A 23734-nucleotide genomic window follows, 5' to 3' on the forward strand; every position below is an offset into this window, starting at 1 on the left:
GGTCCTCGGCGAGAGGCGTGCAAGGTGTGGAGGGCGGCGATAAGGACAAGACACTCTTCATCCAGTAGGAGCATGCGCCAAAGAGGCTTTATTCAGGGGTGATCACAGGTTATATAGGCTGGTAAGAAGGGCAGGGCTGGAAAAGAGGTGAAGTAGCCTTAAATGGCAATACTGAAGGGAGAGGGGCTAGGATTGGTTCTGAGAGGACGCAGGAGCCATTGCAGCGGGCGGGGGTTGTTCTGGCCACGGTGCATGCGCGCTGGCGGTGGCAGGAGTGGCCTTGGCACCAGGGAGTGAGTGGGTAAGATAAGGAAGTGGGGAAAGGGCAGTTGGGAGAAAGGCGGTTTCCTCCGGCAAGCCTCCCCTGCCAGTGGCATTTTGGGTGAGGAAAAGGGAGCTGCCCTGACCTCGCTCCTCAGGCTCGGGGGGGCTGCAGAGGGCACTCACGCCCGTACCTACTACCCTCCCCAGGGGGTGATCAGGTCCCCTGGCCCAGGCCTGGCAAGCCGAGGTACAAGCTCAGTCCCCGCAGTCATATGTTTCACGAGATCGTTCCTTCTTACTGACGCGTAGTATTCCATCGTGTGTATATACCACATTTTATTTATCCACTCATCTGTTGAAGGACATTTGGGTTGTTTCCATCTCTTGGCAATTGTGAATAATGCTGCTATGAACACTGGCGTGCAGATATCTGTTCGTGTCACTGCTTTCCGATCTTCCGGGTATATACCGAGAAGCGCAATCGCTGGATCGAATGGTAGCTCTATATCTAGTTTTCTAAGGAACTGCCAGACTGACTTCCAGAGTGGCTGAACCATTATACAGTCCCACCAACAATGAATAAGAGTTCCAATTTCTCCACATCCCCTCCAGCATTTGTAGTTTGCTGTTTGTTTAATGGCAGCCATTCTAACCGGTGTTAGATGGTATCTCATTGTGGTTTTAATTTGCATCTCTCTAATAGCTAGTGAAGCTGAACATTTTTTCATGTGTTTCTTGGCCATTTGTATTTCTTCTTCAGAGAACTGTCTTTTCATATCTTTTGCCCATTTTATAATTGGGCTGTCTGTACTATTGTCATTGAGTTGTAGGATTTCTTTGTATATGCAAGATATCAGTCTTTTGTCAGATACATGGTTTCCAAAAATTTTTTCCCATTGAGTTGGCTGCCTCTTTACCTTTTTGAGAAATTCCTTTGAGGTGCAGAAACTTCTAAGCTTGAGGAGTTCCCATTTATCTATTTTCTCTTTTGTTGCTTGTGCTTTGGGTGTAAAGTCTAGGAAGTGGCCGCCTAATACAAGGTCTTGAAGATGTTTTCCTACATTATCTTCTAGGAGTTTTATGGTACGTTCTTTTATATTGAGATCTTTGGTCCATTTTGAGTTAATTTTTGTGTAGGGGGTGAGGTAGGGTTCCTCTTTCATTCTTTTGGATATGGATATCCAACTCTCCCAGCCCCATTTGTTGAAAAGACCATTATGGCTCAGTTCAGTGACTTTGGGGGCCTTATCAAAGATCAGTTGGCCATAGATCTGAGGGTCTATCTCCGAATTCTCAATTAGATTCCATTGATCTATATGTCTATCTTTGTGCCAGTACCATGCTGTTTTGGCAACTGTGGCTTTATAATAAGCTTCAAAGTCAGGGAGTGTAAGTCCTCCCACTTCGTTTTTCTTTTTTAGAGTGTCTTTAGCAATTCGAGGCATCTCCCTTTCCAAATAAATTTGATAACTAGCTTTTCCAAGTCTGCAAACTAGGTTGTTGGAATTTGATTGGGATTGCATTGAATCTGTAGATGAGTTTGGGTAGAATTGACATCTTAATGACATTTAGCCTTTCTATCCATGAACATGGAATATTTTTCCATCTTTTAAGGTCCCCTTCAATTTCTTTTAGTAGAGTTATGTAGTTTTCTTTGTATAGGTCTTTTACATCTTTGGTTAAGTTGATTCCTAGGTACTTGATTTTTTTAGTTGCTGTTGAAAATGGTATCTTTTTCTTGAGTGTCTCTTGAGTTTGTTCATTTCTAGCATATAGAAACATTACTGACTTATGTGCATTAATCTTGTATCCCGCTACTTTGCTAAATTTGTTTATTAGCTCTAGTAGCTGTATCGTCGATTTCTCAGGGTTTTCTAGATATAAGATCATATCGTCTGCAAACAATGACAGTTTTACTTCTTCTTTTCCAATTTGGATGTCTTTTATTTCTTTGTCTTGCCAGATTGCCCTGGCTAGCACTTCCAGCACAATGTTGAATAACAGTGGTGACAGCGGGCATCCTTGTCTTGTTCCTGATCTTAGAGGGAAGGCTTTCAGTCTCTCACCATTGAGTACTATGCTGGCTGTGGGTTTTTCATATATGCTCTTTATCATTTTGAGGAAGTTTCCTTCAATTCCTACCTTTTGAATTGTTTTTATCAAAAAGGGATGTTGGATTTTGTCAAATGCTTTTTCAGCATCTATTGAGATGATCAATTGATTTTTCTCTTTCGAGTTTTTAATGTGTTGTAATACATTGATTGTTTTTCTTATGTTGAACCATCCTTGCATGCCTGGAATGAACCCCACTTGGTCATGGTGTATGATTTTTTTAATGTGTCTTTGGATTCGAATTGCAAGTATTTTGTTGAGGATTTTTGCATCTATATTCATTAGGGAGATTGGCCGGTAGTTTTCCTTTTTTGTAGCATCTTTGCCTGGTTTTGGTATTAGATTGATGTTAGCTTCATAAAATGAGTTAGGTAGTGTTCCATTTTCTTCAATGTTTTGAAAGAGTTTGAGTAAGATTGGTGTCAGTTCTTTCTGGAAAGTTTGGTAGAATTCCCCTGTGAAGCCATCTGGCCCTGGGCATTTATTTGTGGGAAGATTTTTGATGACTGATTGGATCTCTTTGCTTGTGATGGGTTGGTTGAGGTCTTCTATTTCTTCTCTGGTCAGTCTAGGTTGTTCATATGTTTCCAGGAAATTGTCCATTTCTTCTACATTGTCCAGTTTGTTGCCATACAGTTGTTCATAATATCCTCTTAATAATTTTTTTAATTTCTTCAGGATCTGCAGTTATGTCACCTTTTTCATTCTTTATTTTGTTTATATGGGTCTTCTCTCCTTTTGATTTTGTCAGTCTAGCTAGGGGCTTGTCAATCTTGTTGATCTTCTCAAAGAACCAACTTTTGGTGATATTTATCCTCTCTATTGTTTTTTTGTTCTCTATGTCATTTATTTCTGCTTTAATCCTTGTTATTTCTTTTCTTCTACTTGGTTTAGGATTGGTTTGCTGTTCATTTTCTAGCTTCTTCAGTTGATCCGTTAGTTCTTTGATTTTGGCTCTTTCTTCCTTTTTAATATATGCGTTTAGTGCTATAAATTTCCCCCTTAGCACTGCTTTTGCTGCATCCCATAGATTTTGGTATGTTGTGTTCTCATTTTCATTCGTCTCTATATATTTAGCAATTTCTCTTGCTATTTCTTCTTTAACCCACTGATTGTTTAGGAGTGTGTTGTTTAACCTCCAGGTATTTGTGAATTTTCTAAGTCTCTGATGGTTATTGACTTCTAATTGTATTCCATTGTGGTCAGAGAATGTGCTTTGAATAATTTCAATCTTTTTAAATTTATTGAGGCTTGTTTTATGTCCCAGCATATGATCTATTCTGGAGAAAGTTCCGTGAGCACTAGAAAAGTATGTGTATCCTGGTGATTTGGGATGTAATGTCCTGTATATGTCTGTTAAATCTAATTCATTTATCAGATTGTTTAGGTTTTCAATTTCCTTATTGGTCTTCTGTCTGGTTGATCTATCTATAGGAGAGAGTGATGTGTTGAAGTCTCCCACAATTATTGTGGAAATATCAATTGCTTCCTTTAGTTTTGCCAGTGTTTCTCTCATGTATTTTGTGGCACCTTGATTGGGTGCATAGACATTTACGATTGTTATTTCTTCTTGCTGAATTGCCCCTTTTATTAGTATGTAGTGGCCTTCTTTGTCTCTCAAAACATCCCTGCATTTGAAGTCTATTTTATCTGAGATTAATATTGCTACACCTGCTTTCTTTTGGCTGTAGCTTGCATGAAATATTTTTTTCCATCCTTTCACTTTCAGTTTCTTTGTGTCCCTATGTGTAAGATGAGTCTCTTGTATGCAACATATTGATGGTTCATTTTTTTTGATCCATTCTGCGAATCTATATCTTTTAATTGGGGAGTTTAATCCATTTACATTCAACGTTATAACCGTGAAGGCATTTCTTGAATCAGCCATCTTATCCTTTGGTTTATGTTTGCCATATTTTTCCCCTCGCTCTATTAATATCCTTTATTGTACCCATACCGAATCTCTTTAGTACTGAACCTTTCTCCAAGTCTCTCTGTCCTGTCTTTGTTTCTCTGTCTGTAGGGCTCCCTTTAGTATCTCCAGTAGGGCAGGTCTCTTGTTAGCAAATTCTCTCAGCATTTGTTTGTCTGTGAAAAATTTAAGCTCTCCCTCAAATTTGAAGGAGAGCTTTGCTGGATAAAGTATTCTTGGCTGGAAATTTTTCTCACTCAGAATTTTAAATATATCGTGCCACTGCCTTCTCGCCTCCATGGTGGCTGCTGAGTAGTCACTACTTAGTCTTATGCTGTTTCCTTTGTATGTGGTGAATTGCTTTTCTCTTGCTGCTTTCAGAACCTGCTCCTTCTCTTCTGTGTTTGACAGTGTGATCAGTATATGTCTCGGAGTGGGTTTATTTGGATTTATTCTATTTGGAGTTCGCTGAGCATTTATGATTTGTGTATTTATGTTGTTTAGAAGATTTGGGAAGTTTTCCCCAACAATTTCTTTGAATACTCTTCCTAGACCTTTACCCTTTTCTTCCCCTTCTGGGACACCAATGAGTCTTATATTCAGACGTTTTATATTATCTATCATATCCCTGAGATCCATTTCGATTTTTTCAAATTTTTTCCCCATTCTTTCTTTTATGCTTTCATTTTCCATTCTGTCATCTTCCAGGTCACTGATTCGTTGTTCAACTTCCTCTAGTCTTGTACTATGAGTGTCCAGAATCTTTTTAATTTGGTCAACAGTTTCTTTAATTTCCATAAGATCATCCATTTTTTTATTTAGTCTTGCAATGTCTTCTTTATGCTCTTCTAGAGTCTTCTTGATTTCCTTTATATCCCGTACTATGGTCTCATTGTTCATCCTTAGTTCTTTGAGTAGCTGCTCTAGGTGCTGTGTCTCTTCTGGTCTTTTGGTGCTTGGGCTTGGGTTATCCATATCGTCTGGTTTTTTCATATGCTTTATAATTTTCTGTTGTTTTTGGCCTCGTGGCATTTACTGAACTTCATAGGGTTCTTTTAGGGTTTGTAGACCTATTGAAGTCCTTATCTCTAATTTATCAGATCTACAGCTTCGTGGAGTACACTTTCTCTAACTAACCAGCAGGTGGCGTCCACGAGCCACCTGTTCTCCACAAGCCAGTTCTCCCCTGCTTAGCCTTTTTGGTGAGTGGGGGAGTGAGTCTTGTGGGGCCCAATTGGTGTACCAAGCTTGCGTGTGTAGTTGGTGTTGCCTGCCCTGTATGTGGGGCGTGTTTCTGGGCAGTCGGGGAGGGGGGGTGGCCCTAACAATCAAATCTCCCTGGTGATCCTAGAGTTTTAAAGCTGCTGCAATAGTCTAATCCTTCAGTTCAGTCCTGCCACAGTTTGTCTCTGCCACTGACCCACAAGTCCTTGGTATTGGCGTATGGCTCCTGAGACTTGCAAGTGGGCCCCTCTTCCAGGCTGTGCACCCCGGGTTCTCTGTTGAGGGATGACTGTGCTATGTCATAGGTGAGTGCCGTCCCCCCAGGGGAGTTCTGGGCTGCTGGGCTGTGTAGGGAGGCTCCCAGTCTGCTCAAATGGTGGCTGAATGGGGCTTTGTTAATTCACACTGCTCCACCTTCCCAACTCTGGGACAATCAGCTGAGGTTGCAGGGAAGGCTAATGTCCACGACCAGTTTTGTGGTGTGTGCCTGTTATTTGAAGCACTTCCGTCACACTGGGTTGTCTGGGGCAGCTCTGGGCTATGGGGCTGGCGATGGGCAGGAGTGTTTCCTGTCCACCAGGATGGTGGCTGTGAGCGGACACCCCCCTTTTCTTGGGAAGTTGTGGTGTTTAGTGAATTTTCTCAGCCACTGAATTATTGCCTTTTGTCTCAGAGCTCTCTTAGTTCTGCTCTTGACTTGACGTGCCCAAATTGAAAGTCTTTGAAGCTTTCTGTATTGGGCTTCTTAGAGTAATTGTTTTAGAAAAAGAAAAAAGGATTGAAAAAAAAAAAAAAAAAGGGCCCTCCTCAGAGATCTAATGGGTTATTGAAATGCTAAGAGACAAAGCAACCAGGGCCATTAAGGAAAGGTCCACAGGGCAGAGAGATCAGGTTTTCTTCGGGATTTGCATATGCGCCTTAGGGCCTGAGCTCCGCCCTTCCCCTTTCTGTGTTCACCAGAACTCCAAAAATCCTCCGCTTTTATTTTGGAGTTTTTCGTGTTGTTTTTTTTTTTCTATGCCTGTTTCCTGTCTGCTGGGCTGGCTGCTCTCAGATTCTCTGGTGTCTGGTCTCAGTCTATCTATGGTTGGAGTATGGATCAGTAGAATGAGTTTCCGATAAGAGCAGCCACTGCAGTTCTCCCTTCTCCTTCCCGGAGCTGACAGCCCCTCCTCCCACGGGACTGAGCCTGGCAGGGAGGGGCGCGGGTCCCCTGGCCGCAAAAACTTACAGATTTCGCTGATCTCAGCAGTTCGACATTTTCATGAGTGTTGTATGAAGTATGCCCAAAGACAGATTGCTCTGTGGTGTCCAGTCCACGCAGTTCCTGGCTTTCTACCTACTTTCCTGGAGGAGTAACTAAAACATACTGCTCACCAGTCTGCCATCTTGCCCCGCCTCCCCCAGAAGTATATTCTTATAATGGGAAAAACTATCAGAAACTAGCTAACTGCTCTTAGCTTCAATATTATGCTCACAAAGAGCCTTTTGAAAACAAACTGGCTTTCAACATAGACTTCCCTATAAGCAAGAGTGCACTGATCAGACAAGTGTTCAGATCTATTTGGCATTTAATACTTCTTAGTACAAATGAATAAATTCTGTTTTACCAGTCTCTTGTGAGTTTGGTTAACAAACATCCTTGGAGGCTGATATAATCAATTTATTGAGTATGAATAGCAATAATCAAATCCTTATATCCATGGAGAGTTCGGATACCTCCTAAAGCCTAGCCATGGAACATAACTTTTGAGTTCTCTCTCCTCATAAATTAACATACATGCTTTGTTTACAACTCTAAGTACAGCTATAGACAGTATGGAACACAGGGTTGAATGATTTGGCTTGCCACCTTTAAAGTAAATGCATTGTCCCAGCTCCAGACTACTAAAAGAAGAGTGGCCCTTTGGTATGCTGACATGATATGTATGCGCTATTAAAAGAATAAATAATTGTTTGTTTGCACACAGATACACAAATACTCTCTCATTCAATATTTGCTGAATATGTTAGACACTGTTTCAGGGACTGAGGTTACTTCACTGAACAAAGCAAAGTTGCAGCCTTTACAGAGCTTATGTTCTTGTGGAGAGACAAGTAATAAAGAAACAAGTACATATTGTACTATGGTGCCAGTAATAATAAGTGCTATGAAGAAAAATAAAGCAGGGTAAGAATATAAGAGTAAAGAAAGATGCTGCTTTAGATACAGTGGTCAGAGGCGAAGAGGTGCTATATGAACAGAGACCTGAAAGAAGAGGATGGTGAGCCATGATGGTACCTGCACAAGTGTTTCAGACAGAGGGAGGAGCAAGTTCAAAGGTCCAGAGGCAGGAATGAGCTTGGTGTTTTGAAGAACACCCAGAAAGTCAGTATGGCTGAAGCACAGTGCACAAGAAGGAAAGTGGTATATGAAGCTAGAGAGGTAGCCAGGGGGCAGGTCATGGATCTGGCAGGGCCTTAAAGGCCATGGTAAGAACTCTAGATTTTATTATTAAGAGTGATTTTGTGATGTTGTTCTCTCTCTCTCTCTCTCTTTCTGTGTGTGTGTATGTGTGTGTGTGTGTGTTCCAAAGGGAGTGATATGGCCTGACTTATATTTTTTAAAAGATCACTTTGGTTGCTCTGGGGAGAATAGATTCCATGGAACAAGAGAAGCAGGGAGACCAGTTAGGAGGCTAGCACATAGGTTCAGGAGAGAATGAAGACAGTCTGGACTAGGGTTGTGGAAGTAGAGGTGAAAAGGTATGGCTGGATTTAGGATACCTTTAGGAGGTAAAGTTGACAGGTTATTGATAGATTAGATGTGGGATGTGAGAGAAAGAAGCAAGGAGGATTCCAAGATTTTGGACCTGAGCAATTTGGTGAATATGGGAAGCACAGGTTTGACTGGGTGAGAAATTAAGAGTTTAGTATTTGAGACTTATTTGAGATGTCTATTAGACAAGGTAAGTGCAGATGTAAAGTAGGCAGTTGTATAAATGAGCCTGGAGTTCAGGTAGAGATTTGGACTACAGATATGATTTAGGAATCTTCAGAATATACAAGGTACTTTATGCCCTAAGACTGCATAAGATCATCTGGTGAGCATATGTATACAAGGAAGAGAAGAGGCAAGCCAATATTTAAGACTCATGAAGAAAAGAATTCAGCCAAGGAGAATGAGAAGTCATGGCCAGGAATGAAAGCCAGGAGAATGTGTCCTAGAAGCCAAGAAAATAGTTCATAAGAAATGCAGACAAATGCTGGATTGCTAAAATTAAGTAAAATGGCTGTGAACTGAGCACTGAATTTGGTATTATGAAGGGTTCAGACATCCTGACAAGAGTTGTGGGGATGAGAAACTGACTGGAGTGGATCCAAAAGAGAAAGGAAAGAGAGTCAGTGAGTACATACAATGCATTGAGGGAGTTTGGCTATTAAAAAGTGCCAGCTCACTGAGAAAGTCTTCATGTTCTTGATTTTGCCATCATGGAGTACAGCTGAGATGCAAGTACTGCTTACACCCTGCTCCCAACATTTTGGAGTGTAAAACTGTTCTAATTTATTCTGACCTGCTGGCAAGACCTCTTATTCTCTACTGTCAGAGTGCCTTCTATTCACCACCACTTATGCTGCTTCTAAACTGCAACAGCGGAATCGCACAGCTGATTCTAATTCCTCAACAGAGCAGCTGCCATTTCTTGTCTACCTTGCCTCTGCCCTTTCCAATTCTTTTTTTCTGCTTCTCCTGTTTGTCATTTTGTCTTGTTGCTTTGCCATACTTTTTGACATGTGAGCAACAAGGTTGACCTTTTAGATATAGCATCAGTGACAAAGAGGATGATTTTCTTTGCACAGGGTAAACAGAACAAAGTAGATAGGCAGGGATAATCTCTAGAATTAAGATTCTTCTCACTGGTGTGCACCTTTTCTGGGGACTCCTTCTCCGATTGGTTACTCAGAGCTTTAAAGATCTTCTGGAAGCCTGAGACTTCCTTCAGTCTAGTCTCCATAAAGCTGCCACATTATTGAATACTGTAAGGCTTCATTCAGATGATGGCAAATTCCTAGAAGGCTGAAATCACTTCTCACATTTCCTTATATCATCCACTTAGCAGATCTGTATTGCAGCCTATGCACGTAGACAGCAAGAGGTGCTAGAACTGCAAAGTAGAGGGATACAGCCTCTTTCAGGGAGCATGTGGTAGTTTAGCAAGACATTTATAAGTAAAGATACACAATATGATATAATGATATAAGGAAATACAGTATGCTATGAAAGCACATACAAAGAACAGCTTATTCAGATTTGGGCATCAAGTATGACTTAGCTGGACTGGGCTATTAGGAGGAAAAAACATGTGCAAAGGCCCAGAAGCAAGTGAGAATATATTTGGGGATGCTGACAAAAGTTAAGTATGGCTAAATATGTATGCATGTGTGTATTCCGGGGTACAGTGGGACATACAAGGCTGGCCAGAGATAAGGCTAGCGAGAAGGAAGGGCCAGATCATTAGACATGCTAAATAATTTGGACAATATCCTGGGATATGCAATGAAATGTTAAAGGTAGTTTTCCCTAGTGAGTGGGAGTAGGTAGAAGTGGGGGGGGACTTCACCTATTACTTTAAATACTTCCATAATGTTAGACTTTTAGTTTTATAATGTCATGTATTAATTTTATAATTAGAATTTTTTAAATTATACAAAACAAAATAGGTTTTAGAAGATTTCTCTAGTTGCACTGTGGAGAATGGATTGGAAGCAGGGTAAGACTAGAGGCAGGCAGACCAGTTAGGAAGCTGTGGCAGTAATTAGATGGCTTGAATTAGAATAAGCACAGTGGCTATGGAAAAAAAAAAAGTGCAGATGTAAAACATAATTAGAAAGTAAAATTGGAAGATTTTGGTAAGGGGTAAGAAAGGAATTAAAGATGACTACTAGGTGGATGTGAATGGTGGTATCTTTCATTAAATTAGGGATAACAGGGTATGGCACAGGTTTGGGGTAAAAATAATGAGTTTAATTTTGATCACACTAACCTTGAAGTACTTAGGGAACATTTACATGGATTAAAAAGATGAATATGAGGTCTAGAATCTAGAATTCTAAAGAAAAAATTTGAGTTGCAAAAATAAAGGGTAATTCTCAGTATGTCAATGGTAACTGAAATTCTAGATAGGATGAGATTGCCCAAATGTATGCAGAAAGTAAAACAAGAAGGTTAGAACAGAAGTTGGAAGAATACCATTATCTAAAATTGAAATTTGTCAGAATGATTTGTGGTGCACTTGCATCATGGGAATTTGATAAAAATGTAGACTCTTTGGCTCAACCACAACCTACTGAATCAGACACACTGGGTGGCCTGGGAATTTGCATTTTAAACAAGCACCCCAGATTTTTTGTGCAAAGTAAAGTTTGAGAACCACTGATCTAGAGGATAAATTGAGGAATATGAGCCATTAAAAAAGGTTAAGAAGGAGCTGTGCTCTGCTTGCCCCCACAGAAAAATGAGGATCTCATGTCACAGTAGTCAGTGGAAAAGAGCATATCCATCAGAGCAAAGTGGACTGGTGAAAAGTAAGCAGTCAATAAATATTTATTCAATAAATAATTGGGAAAATTATTCATAGTTACAGTTTACCACTGTACATTTCCAAGCTCCCTGTTACTACCTGTTCCAGTTTGCTAAAGCTGCCATTATGTAAAATGCCAGAAATGGATTGGCTTTTTTATAAAGGGGATTTAATTAGGTTACAAATTTATAGTTCCAAGAACATGCAAGTGTCCAAACTAAGGCATCAACAAGAAAATACCTTCACTGAAGGAAGGCCAGTGGTGTCCAGAATACCTCTGTCAGCTGGGAAGGCATGTGGCTGGAGTCTGCTGGTTCTTTGCTCCCGGGTTGCATTTCAAAATGGTTTTCTCCAAATGTCTCTGGCTTTCTTTCTCTTAGCTCTCTCAGCTCTCTGCTGGGTTCTCCTGGGGACATTTCTAAGCATCGGGGAGTCCTCTTTTAGCTTCTCTGGGGCAAACTCTTAGCTAAGCATCTCCAAACATCCTTTTGTCTGCATATCCCAGCATTTCCAAGCATCTGGGACTGTGCCGGATCTTAGCTTCTCCCGGGCGCAAACTCTGCATTACATATTTTAGCGTCTCTTCAAAATGTCTCTCAGCTTCTCTGAGCTCTTTGTTTCCATGAACTCTCTTAAAGGACTTCAGTGATCTAGTTAAGACCCACCCAGAATGGGCAGGGTCACATCCCCATGGGAATAATTTAATCAAAGATCCCACCCACAGTTGGGTGAGTCACATCTCCACGGAAACACTCAATCAAAAGGTTCCACCCAACAAGAATGGATTAAAAGATCACAGTTATTCTGGGGTCCATAACAGTTTCAAACCAGCATACGACCCTACAGTAGTGGCAAATTCCCCAGGTAATTTATAAGAAGAAAAAAAATAGTGGGCAATATCTGTAAAACAGATAGAAAGAGAACCTCTTTAATGCCAAGGTCTAGGACAAATTGCAAAAGTTTAGCAGGTGCCTAGCAAGTTTAGCAGTAACCACCATGACCTCTCAGGTCTATGTAAATCCCTGAGGTGTACAATCATAGAAACAGTGCTCTATGATGAAAAGATGACTTCAGTCTTGAAAACAACTGAAATAAAGCCATCTGCTCTCTCCCTGATTCTACCAATGGTTGAGGACTAAATCATGTCCCCCACAAAAGGCATATGCAGGTCTGAACCCCCTGATGCTGGCGTGTGAACCCATTTAGAAATAGGCCCTTTGAAGATGCTATTAGTTAAGGTGTGCCCAAACTGAAACAAGGGAGGGCCTTGGTTTTAGATTGCTAAAGCTGATGAAATGTAATATATCAGAAATGGGTTGGCTTTTACAAAGGGGATTTATTAACTTACAAGTTTACAGTTCTGAAGCTGTGAAAAATGTCCCAAATCAAGGCAGCAACAGGATGATACCTTCTTCCTGATCTGGGACTCCTCTGTCAAATGGGAAGGCACATGGTGGCATCTGATGGTCCTTCTCTCCTGGGTTTTGTTGTCTTCAGCTTCTGCTTATCTCTCAGCTTCTCTGTATGTGTTTCTCTCTTTCAGCCTGTGTGTCCTTCTCTCTAAACTTCTCTGGGGCTTTTTTCTGTTTTTTTAATCCTCTTATAAAGGGCTCCAACAAGAGGATTGAGACCCACCTTGAATGAGGTGGGTCACATCTCAACTGAAATAACCTCATCAAGAGGTCCCACCTACAACAGGTCTGTGCCCACAGGAGTGGATTTAAAAAGAACGTGATTTTTTCTGGGTTACATACAGCTTCAAACTATCACAGCCTTAATCCAATGTGGCTGAATTTCTTATAAGCAAAGGAAATTGGACTCAGTTGGAGAAGCCATGGAGAGCAGCCAGAAACTGGAAGTCAATGGAACTCAGAAGAGAAAGCAGAAGATGCCGACATGCGCATTGGCATAAGAGGAAAAAGCCAAGGACCAAGTATCGCCAGCAGCCAGCCCATGAATGCCAGTCTTAGAGGAGAAAGCATCACTTTGCTGATGGCTCAATACTGAACTTCTCCTAGCCTTGTAACCTTTTGCCAATGAATTCCCGTTGCTCAAGCCAAGCCGTTATATGGTATTTGTTTTAGCAGATGGGAAACTAAGACATCAAATTACTTAACATCAGACCAAATTTAAATCACCTCTTCATTTATAAGGTATTAAAGACCAATAGATAAAAGATTAGCATGTTTGCCCAACTAAATCTGATAGCTATTCCTTAGGTAATGGTTGCTGAAAATGCAATTACTTATCAATCAGTTCTTTGCCAAGATCATTAGGCTTCAGTGTGTCTGTTTCAATAGTCAGAAACTTCCTTTGTTGAGAGCAGATAAAAGGATCTGTACTCCTAAGATATTTGCCTGAAAGAAGGCAAAATGATTAAGTAATTCCCCAATTACTTAAGTAATTCACAATTACTTAGGACTCTCCCTTGCCCCAAACCTGAAGTTATTGCGAAATATTCTGCAGATGTGAACTGAGAAAAAGAAGACATCTACTTCATTCTGCCTAGTTTGGTTTTACTTTTCTTCTCATATTTGTAGGTGCTATGAGAGAGAGCACTTCAAATTTACCCAGTACAAATGCTCACTTGCATTTTAAATTTGCCTGCTACTGCAGATTAAACATTTTTACTTATTACTACCACTAAATGCCACTAATTGGTTATGTGACTTTGGACAACTTTCTCTTCTATTAAATGAACTGTGCCATATATTCTTTAAGAACTTTTTTCCAAATACAGAATTTTACAGTTCTAAGACTGGAGGAGAAGGAAACAATGGCCAAGTAAATAATTGTTATAATGTTGTAAGAGAGAATTGATAAAGATCATACTCTTTATTTACTTAAATTTATAGACTTCCATTTATGAAGAAAGAGAAAATGTAGAGGCAATGTATCCTATGCTAGAAGCATAACTTCTTGATGCAGAAAATTTAGAACAAACAAGTAGCATTTCATGAGTTTATCTGTAGGCTGTTTATTTAGAATACAGAACATTTATTGTTTTTCACAGGAATAATGTGATATATAGTGTTGACCTCTAGGGCTAGTTCTCATTTATTTAGCATTCAAATGATAGACATTTAGAATAAAAATAGAAAAATGATGTCACACTAATAACTAAACGACAAAAAACAAACAAAATGAAACAAAAAAAAAATTTATCTTGAAGATACTTCACAAAGTAGTCAACCAAAAGATTCATTGGTCTGATTACAACATAGATTCTAGTAATTAGATTATAAATTGCATTAGGTCAGGATTTTTGTCTATAACCCCAGAGCCTAGATCGGTGTCTGATACTGTTTGATGGATAAGTGTATCAAAAGTTCTTAACTGTATTGTGGGTAGGTTTTGTTCACTGCTGCATATCCACTGGTACATCCAAAATCCCACTCCTCAAGTCTAAGTTAAGGACCCCTGCTTAAACAAAGTGAAAGGGTCTCTAGTTTCCAGCTATAAGGGACTCTAGATCAGAGGTACGTCAAAGCCTAAAGTTGGGAGAAAAGTACAGAGTTTGATATGAAAGAAAGAGGAGGGATTTCTTCTTAGCTGTCCCAAGACCACAGCTGGGTGTTTTCACTGGCAGCTCCGTAAACAGGGAGTCTAAAATCCGGAGAAGGTATGCTTCCTCGCTGAGGCAGAGACTGTGGAAAGGTATTTCAATTCCCTGAGACGCCATGTCACATACTTGGCACCTGCTCCTACCAGAAGCAGCCCCAGCTTTGTAAGGAGGCAGCCTGGAGGAAAGTATGCATCCCTTGCTCTGACTTAGGCCCCCTTTCCACCCACCTACAGAACTAGGGGCTCCCAAATAGTGATATATATACGCATATTCACAAGTCTGCAGTTTGTAACTTGTGAATACCTATCTTTATTGCCTGCTAAGGGTTGAAAGGAAAAAAATCAAATGAGTGTTCTGGGAAAGACTCCTTACTATACCTAAACCTTTAACTATTATGATAGAAAATGTCCCTATTTGAATCTGAATTGGGAGAAGCTGAGCTTTTTAAATCAGAAGTACTTTTCCACCTTCACTGTGGAAAAACTGACCTGTTATTATCTAATTTCGACAGGATCAAATATCAGCCAAAGGGTTTCAAAAGACATTTGCCACTCTAATTTTCTAAGAATTGCTATTTCAGTTTTCCCTTAGCCCTTTCCCAGATATTAGGCCATATTAAAACTGAAATTATATGTCTACTCTCACAAAAAGAAGTACCAAGGAATTGGTTATGTCAGTCAAGATACAGTATGCTAAGCTTTTAATTAATTATGTTTCTGGATATACGAATAGATATGCAGTACACCCAAGTTCATGTAATGACAGGATCTTTCAATCCTTCAATAAGTATGTCCAAGTATGATAGTTAATTGCAATCTAAAAAGACAGGCTGAATTCTACCTCATTCATATTTTTGCCAGGAAGGGGTGGCATGGGAAATGCACACAATGCTATCAGAGCGCAACTCAGAAGCCAACCATGGTATCCAACTCCCTTATTTTATTTATATGTGCTATTTCCTCAGATTGAATGAAACCCATCCCTCCCTAGCCATTTATTGTTACACTGTAGCACCAACTTTATTTCTTAAGGGATAAAATTTTGTGGCTGCCTGAGCACTGTAAATTTTATATGCAAACTACTGGAAAATTCACAAAAAAGGGAATCATAAAGAAGGTATGTAGTAAAGAAACCTTGCTTTTTTTAACTTTAAGCCTCACTACTTACTAGGTTACTTGACAGAGATTCAGATTTTTCATATTCTCCCCTTCTCTATGGCAAGTTAACAGTAACTCACCTTTTCCCATTAGAATGAAGATGTATGCAACGTACAAAAAGAACGTATTTGTTAAAAAACAAAATCAGATCCTAATTTCCCATTGCAATGTTCAGCACATAAATAATACATTTCCACCAGCTTTCACTTTTCAGACGGTCTACTTTCTCAGCTGAGTGGTAGGACACCAAAATGGGAAGGAGAAGTCAATGTCAAAGAATATAAATAGCTATGTCCAAAAACAATATTGCAGAAGAGCCAATAGGAGAAGGTCTCCCAAATTGCAGCAGGAGTGACTTAATTCCATGTCTCACTTCATGAGGGCCTCAAGGAATACTACCATCAGGAAACAAGTGTGGAGCACAGCAACCATGTCTCACGTAAGATTTCCAATCTTATGTTAAAAAGATGAATTTGCAGTGTTTTCTAGGGTTTCTGATATTAACACACACATCTGAAGTCTCAGTTGGTATGGCATGAAAAGGAAACTTCTTCTGATATAAGTAAGATGTAGAAAAAAGGCCACCCAATAGGAATGCAGTCTTTTCTGACATACTGAAAACCACTCATGAACACCAAGATTGATTTTTAAATTATATGTAACTCACTTATTATGTATGCATCGCACGGCTAATCTAAACCTGTCCTCACTTTATACAAAAGTAAAGCTTGCATTATGTTGCCGTTGCCATTCATTACACACAACTCAAAGGACCAATAATTTCACAAAACAACGGTTTTTGAAACATGTGAGATCTGTGGGCTACATTGTATGGACGCACACTTCACTTTCTAAACGTTTGCTGGACATTTCAGGATTGCTCTTAAGTGTTGAAAGTCATTTAAATTCACCAAGATTCTATAGCACAACACATACATGTACTCTTCAGGCATCAGCAGCATCCACAAAATGCGAGCGTTCATAAAAGTTATGTAAGAAAGTCTCTCTTCTGAGGAATTAGCTCAGGCAGTAATAAATCCAGGAAATCCATATCCTCTATGCAGGTCACAAGAACTAGGTAAAGAAACAATGTAAAGTACACTGGGAAACAAGGGCAGTTACAGCTAAAAGATGCAGGCAACGCTACAGAGGCATCCTCAAGCATTCCTTCAGAAGGAGCTTATGTGTGTCTTTAACGAGCCCCTGTTGACCCGGATAACGGTACAAGCTGAAACCAACACAGCCGGAAACGAATTCCACATAGTGGGAGAGGAGACGGCGGGGAGTAGCATTAAGCGGTCCACTGCCTTAGGGGTGCCTAAGCCGGAACGCCTCGGGCACCCGCGCCCACCCCGGCGCTGCTACCTGCCTTCTACTTCCTCGGGGAGGGCTGGTGACGCGTGGGCCCAAGAGGTACCAGCGGCAGGGATAGATTCTGTGCTTTCTAAAGCCCGAGCATTAGGAAATATCCTCAGGGTCCCTGTTCCCTTCACCCCCACAATCGGACCACTCTCCCTTTCAGGCGCGCGGCCCCGAGGATGGGAATCTGAGAGGTTCCAGACGCCCAAGGCGAGGGCCAGAAGACGAATGAGAGGAGACGGCGCCGGTGGTGAGTACTGGGAGCGCCGGGGTCGCGATGCCGCGACCATGGGAAGACAGGCTGGAGGCGGGGCCGCTGGGAGCCAAACAGCCAGGAGCCGAGCCCCGCCGGGGAATAGCCCCGGGCGAGGATGGGCGCGGGAGGAAAGGAATGTCCTAACCGCTACCTGCTGCTGGATCTTCCCGTCCTCCGTGACGACCCAGTGCGTGGTCGCGAAGGACCCTCGAACCGCCACACTCAGCAAGGCGGAAAGGCTGAGAAGCCAGCCAGGGCCGGAGCAAGGCGGCAGCTCGCACCGGCCGCGGACCCCTACTGCCGCCGCCATCTTGCCCCCCCTGCCCGGACACTCATACCGGAAGCGGAAGCGGGCCCCTGCCGTTCGCCATCTTGGGGAGGTCGGCGATGGAGGAGGAGGAGCTGAGAGGACGCTACCTGTCAGCTATCCTGTTCTTCAGCCTCTGTTTGGGCGACTGGGAAGCTGACCTGGCTTCAGGGTTAGGAGACCGCTTATCTGATATTGTTTTCCTGTGGGCGATACGATCTCGGAGCGTGGGAACCTTAAGGAGATAACAGTTGTCTTAAGTAGTGTTTAAGTTGAAGTGAGAGTAATAGTTTTTAAAAATAAGTTCTTGCGTTTTTTTTTTTTTTTTTTTTTGGCTTACACAACCCGAATTTATTGGTTCATGGTTTGGAGGCCAGAAGTCCAAAATTAAGCTGTCAGCAAGGCCATGCCTTCCTCCAGGGTTGGTAGGATTTTGGTGGTGGCAGTCTTCTGTCACATGGCGATCCCTTGCTCCTTGAGTCTGCTCTTCTGCTTTCTGATGACTTCTGGCTTTTTCCTGTCACTATCTCTGACTGACCATGCCTCAATTTCCTTTCTTTCTTTCTTTTTTTTTTTTTTTTTAATTGAGAACCAACTGCTCAGATTCTCATTTCTTTTTATCTGGTGTCATTTTTTTTTTTTTTTAAATCTTCATTTTATTGAGATATAATCACATACCACGCAGTCATACAAAACAAATCGTACTTTCGATTGCTCACAGTACCATTACATAGTTGTACATTCATCACCTAAATCAATCCCTGATACCTTCATTAGCACACACACAAAAATAACAAGAATAATAATTAAAGTGAGAAAGAGCAATTGAAGTAAAAAAGAACACTGGGTACCTTTGTCTGTTTGTTTGTTTGTTTCCTTCCCCTATTTTTCTACTCATCCATCCATAAACTAGACAAAGTGGAGTGTGGTCCTTATGGCTTTCCCAATCCCATTGTCACCCCTCATAAGCTACATTTTTATACAATTGTCTTCGAGATTCATGGGTTCTGGGTTGTAGTTTGATAGTTTCAGGTATCCACCACCAGCTACCCCAATTCTTTAGAACCTAAAAAGGGTTGTCTAAAGTGTGCATAAGAGTGCCCACCAGAGTGACCTCTAGGCTCCTTTTGGAATCTCTCTGCCACTGAAGCTTATTTCATTTCCTTTCACATCCCCCTTTTGGTCAAGAAGATGTTCTCCATCCCACGATGCCAGGTCCACATTCCTCCCTGGGAGTCATATTCCACGTTGCCAGGGAGATTCACTCCCCTGGGTGTCTGATCCCACGTAGGGGGGAGGGCAGTGATTTCACCTTTCAAGTTGGCTTAGCTAGAGAGAGAGGGCCACATCTGAGCAACAAAGAGGCATTCGGGAGGAGGCTCTTAGGCACAATTATAGGGAGGCCTAGCCTCTTCTTTGCAGCAACCGTCTTCCCAAGGGTAAAACCTATGGTAGAGGGCTCAACCTATCAAACCACCAGTCCCCTATGTCTGTGGTCATGTTAGCAACCATGGAGGTGGGGTAGGCCAATACCCCTGCATTCTCCACAGGCTCCTCAAGGGGGCTCTACATATTTTTTTCCTTGTTTTTTTTTTTTTTTTTAAATCAACTGTATGTACTTTTTACTTCTGGTTGTGAAAAATAGTTGGGAAATAAAAGATACGCTTTCGAACAACCTAAGGGAAGAGATTGGTTACCTTTTATTCTTAAAGTCTCACAGCAGTGGAAGCTTCAGAATAGGGTGGGTTAAGTCTAGGGCAACGCTGTCCAATAGAAATATACTGGGAGCCACGTATGTAACTTTAAAAATTAAAAAAGAAAAAGTGAAATAACTAGTAATAATATTTAACATGTCATATACAAAATACTGTCAGTTCAATATGAAATTAAAAAAAACTATTGAGAGTTTGCACATTCTTTTTTTCTTCTTCATATTAAGTCTTTGAAATCTGGTATTTATTTTACACTAAGTAGAAATAGACCCTAAATTTCTATTTACACTAGATTTCAGGGGCTTAATAGCCACATGTGGCTAGGGGCTACTGTACTGGGCAGCACAGCTCTAGGCTGGCTGGAGGTCTAGGACTGGAGACCAGCAGTGCGTGGGTTACCTGGAAGCTTATTAGAAATGCACATTCCTCTTACCTTTCAGCCAGCTGAAGCAAGAGTCCCAGGTGGTTGGTAAGCACTTTGAGAAGCCCTTCCCTCTAGTGACCCAACAGCTAATCCAAGGGCTGCCCACCTTACAGCTTTATGTATCATGCTTTGGGTTTATTTTATTTGTTTGTTTGTTTGGAAAAGGAGAATGAGAATAATTATCTGACCACTTCTCTGCACAGCTGTGTTGCAGGAAAATAAAAATAATTACCAAGTCTTTAATCATTACTTTAAGCTATGGAAATAATGACCATAGCATTGTTCTTTTATTCTGTCCCATAGCAGCTTTTCTTAGAGGATTGAAATAATGAACATTCATTTAGTTAAAAATGATGGCTTATCTGCTTTTTTGCGTAGTACTCTGCTAGTCCCTGGGTATGGAAATCTGAATAAGACTCGGTTTTTACCAAGTGGGATATTGGTGGGTTAACAGTTAAAATACAGGAAAATGGGGGTGTATGGGGGTGCACAAGCCGGGAGGTAAGAGCAACCAGCCAGGTTGCAGAAAGGCTTGGGAACAAAGGTACTGGTTCAGACAGAATAAGCAGTAAGTGTGAAAAGGTAAAGTTGGTGGCACATTGGAAGTTTTTCTTGTATGTCATACGAACCAGTTTAAATATAGACAACAGGAAGTATTCCAAAATTTTGAAATAGAGACTGGCAAGTGATGGAATCCCTTTGTTCTTAGCATTTATTTCTAAATGCAGAAGTCAACTCTTTTACCTGTTGAAAAAGCTGTTTAAAAAATGACAATCATTGCCATCTAACATTTGTTGACTGTTTAATACATACTGGGCCCTGTACATGGCATAGTTTCTATTAATATTTACAATTATACCAGGCTAAGGCTAGTAAAATAGTCTGGCCAAGGTCATACAACTAATAAGTTGCAGAGCTCAGATACGGGCTCAAATCTGCCTGATTCCAGAGCCTGCACATAGATGGAGGATGTCTATGAGTTTGAGGGATGCCCCAACACTGCCTTCAGCAATTTGACACATGCTAACCTTTTAAAGGTGGCAGAATCATAGTTTTTACTGTATGTACCTAGACGATAACCTTGTTCTTTGGAATCCTGCATTAATTTTTTGTTGCTGTGTAACAAATTGCCATAAACTTAGTGGTTTAACAAAAAATTATCTTCTCACAGTTTCCATGAGTCAGGAGTCTGCTGTGCTGTGGTTGGATTCTCTGTTCAGAGTCTCACATGACTGAAATCAAGGCTGTGATCTCATCTGAGACTAGGGTCCTCTTACAAGCTCATTAAAGTCTGGCAGAATTTAGTTCCCTGCTCTTGTAAGACTGAGGACCTTGTTTTCTTTTTTGGCCGCTGCCCAAAGCTATTCTCAGGTCCTAGAGGCCACCCAGCATTTCCTGCTATGTGGCTCTCTACAGCACAGCAGTTGTTCCTTCAAGGCAAGCATGAGAATGTCTCCAGTGCTTTGAACCTCTTACTTCCTCTGTCTCTGATCTTTAGACCCAGATTTAAAGGGCTAATGTGATTAGATCAGGTCTACCTGGATTATCTCCCTTTTGATTAACCCAAAATCAACTGATTAATAACCTTAACGACATCTGCAAAAGTCCCTTTTGTCATATAACATAATCATGGGAGTGATACCTCATCGTATTCAGTTTCTAATTGTAACAGTGACTTTTTAAATATAATCTTAAAACTGTAAGCATATGGTCTGTTAATTTCTGATGGATATAGTAGGAGCAAGTTCACAGAAATGTTGCTATATTATGTGACATTCTTGGGGTAAAGTAGGAACAGGTTGGAAGTAAAGCAGTTATCTTAGGTTAGTTGTCTTTTTCTTACTCCCTTGTTACGGTCTCTTTGAAATGTTCTTTTATTGTATGTTTTTCTTTTTTTTTTTTTTTAATTTTTTTTTTTTCCATACAGTTGATTTAAAAAGGAAAAAAAGGTTAAAAAAAAAAAAGGAAAAAACAAGGAAAAAAATATGTAGTGCCCCCTTGAGGAGCCTGTGGAGAATGCAGGGGTATTGGCCTACCCCACCTCAATGGTTGCTAACATGACCACAGACATAGGGAACTGGTGGTTTGATGGGTTGAGCCCTGTACCGTAGGTTTTACCCTTGGGAAGACGGTTGCTGCAAAGAAGAGGCTAGGCCTCCCTATAATTGTGCCTAAGAGCCTCCTCCCGAATGCCTCTTTGTTGCTCAGATGTGGCCCTCTCTCTCTAGCTAAGCCAACTTGAAAGGTGAAATCACTGCCCTCCCCCCTACGTGGGATCAGACACCCAGGGGAGTGAATCTCCCTGGCAACGTGGAATATGACTCCCAGGGAGGAATGTAGACCTGGCATCGTGGGACGGAGAACATCTTCTTGACCAAAAGGGGGATGTGAAAGGAAATGAAATAAGCTTCAGTAGCAGAGAGAATCCAAAAGGAGCCGAGAGGTCACTCTGGTGGGCACTCTTATGCACACTTTAGACAACCCTCTTTAGGTTCTAAAGAATTGGGGTAGCTGGTGGTGGATACCTGAAACATCAAACTACAACCCAGAACCCATGAATCTCGAAGACAATTGTATAAAAATGTAGCTTATGAGGGGTGACAATGGGATTGGGAAAGCCATAAGGACCACACTCCACTTTGTCTAGTTTATGGATGGATGAGTAGAAAAATAGGGGAAGGAAACAAACAAAGAAACATACAAAGGTACCCAGTGTTCTTTTTTTACTTCAATTGCTCTTTTTCACTTTAATTATTATTATTATTATTTTTGTGTGTGTGCTAATGAAGGTGTCAGGGATTGATTTAGGTGATGAATGTACAACTATGTAATGGTACTGTGAACAATCAAATGTACAATTTGTTTTGTAAGACTGCGTGGTATGTGAATATATCTCAATAAAATGAAGATAAAAAAAAACTGAAAAAAAAAAAAAAACAAAACTGTAAGCAAGCAGGAAATTGTGAAGTAGTCTTAAAATGTAACCTTTAAAACAGCTTTTAAATGTAAATTGAAATGGGAAGTAGGTAGGGGGTGAGAACTCTTGGTCTCCCAAAGGAGCAAAATGTAAATGTAAGATCTGCAGCAATGTGTAAATGTAAAGTCTGCACCCAGATTTGAATAAGCATTCATCTGTGGTCCCTAGACCCCCCAGATAGGAATAAAGCCTTTTCTTCTATCTCCCTAGACATTCGGAGGCACCTTTCCCTGTCACCTAGTTCCTGAAGGAAATAGGAAATAACTAAATTAGTGAAATTCTCCAGATCTGTTACCTGTTTACTAAGATGATTACTTCTCTTTGTCTCTGATGGGTATAAAAGCCAGTTGAAAAATCACTTTGGAGAGGCTGATTTCCTGGTGTAAATAAACCCTCTTTTCCTCCTTAGCCTGATTTGGTGTGACTTCTACTGTAAGTACACCTCCTCCATCCTCACCCTCCTACATCCTCACATTCAAGGGGAGGAGATTATACAAGGCTGGGGGTTATTGGGGGTCATTTTAGTTTTCTGCCTACCACGAACCCTGAATGCCAAGTTCATATTTCTAGTCTTTCACAGAATTAAATGTTTTAAGTATCACATACTAACATTTGGATATGCTTTTGCTCATCCGGTTCACTTGCTTTGAAATACTCTCCTTTTCAAATGTATAATTTAAGGTACAGCTCAAATCCCAGACTATAAAGTTGGTCAACTTCTGTTTGCCTCCTCTGAATTCTATAACACTAAGTTGACAATACTGTGCAGCTTTGTGATATTACTGTTGACATTTTGAACAGCTAAACTCTTGAATAATTCTTTGTTCAGTTAGCTAGACTTAGCATCTGAGGGCAGGAAGCATTTCCTACACTAACATATTTTTATCTTCCATGGAGAGCTTTG

At 40.8% G+C, this 23734-nt stretch overlaps 1 protein-coding gene across 4 annotated transcripts in view; it reads right to left on the reverse strand.

Annotated features, from left to right (window-relative positions):
* Nucleotides 1-17728, reverse strand: part of TTC17 (tetratricopeptide repeat domain 17) — a 164500-nt gene extending 146772 nt beyond the window's left edge. For all 4 annotated transcript variants that reach the window (XR_005217353.1, XM_037838737.1, XM_037838736.1 and 1 more), the window contains exon 1: nt 17562-17728. Coding sequence is in view for 3 of the 4 variants with exons in the window: in XM_037838737.1 (XP_037694665.1) it covers nt 17562-17720 (159 nt within the window). In the remaining variant the exon portion in view is untranslated. The remainder of the gene's footprint in view (nt 1-17561) is intronic.
* Between the last annotated feature and the right edge of the window lie 6006 nt (nt 17729-23734).

Source organism: Choloepus didactylus, chromosome 6, assembly GCF_015220235.1.
Source record: "Choloepus didactylus isolate mChoDid1 chromosome 6, mChoDid1.pri, whole genome shotgun sequence".
Taxonomy (NCBI): domain Eukaryota; kingdom Metazoa; phylum Chordata; class Mammalia; order Pilosa; family Megalonychidae; genus Choloepus; species Choloepus didactylus.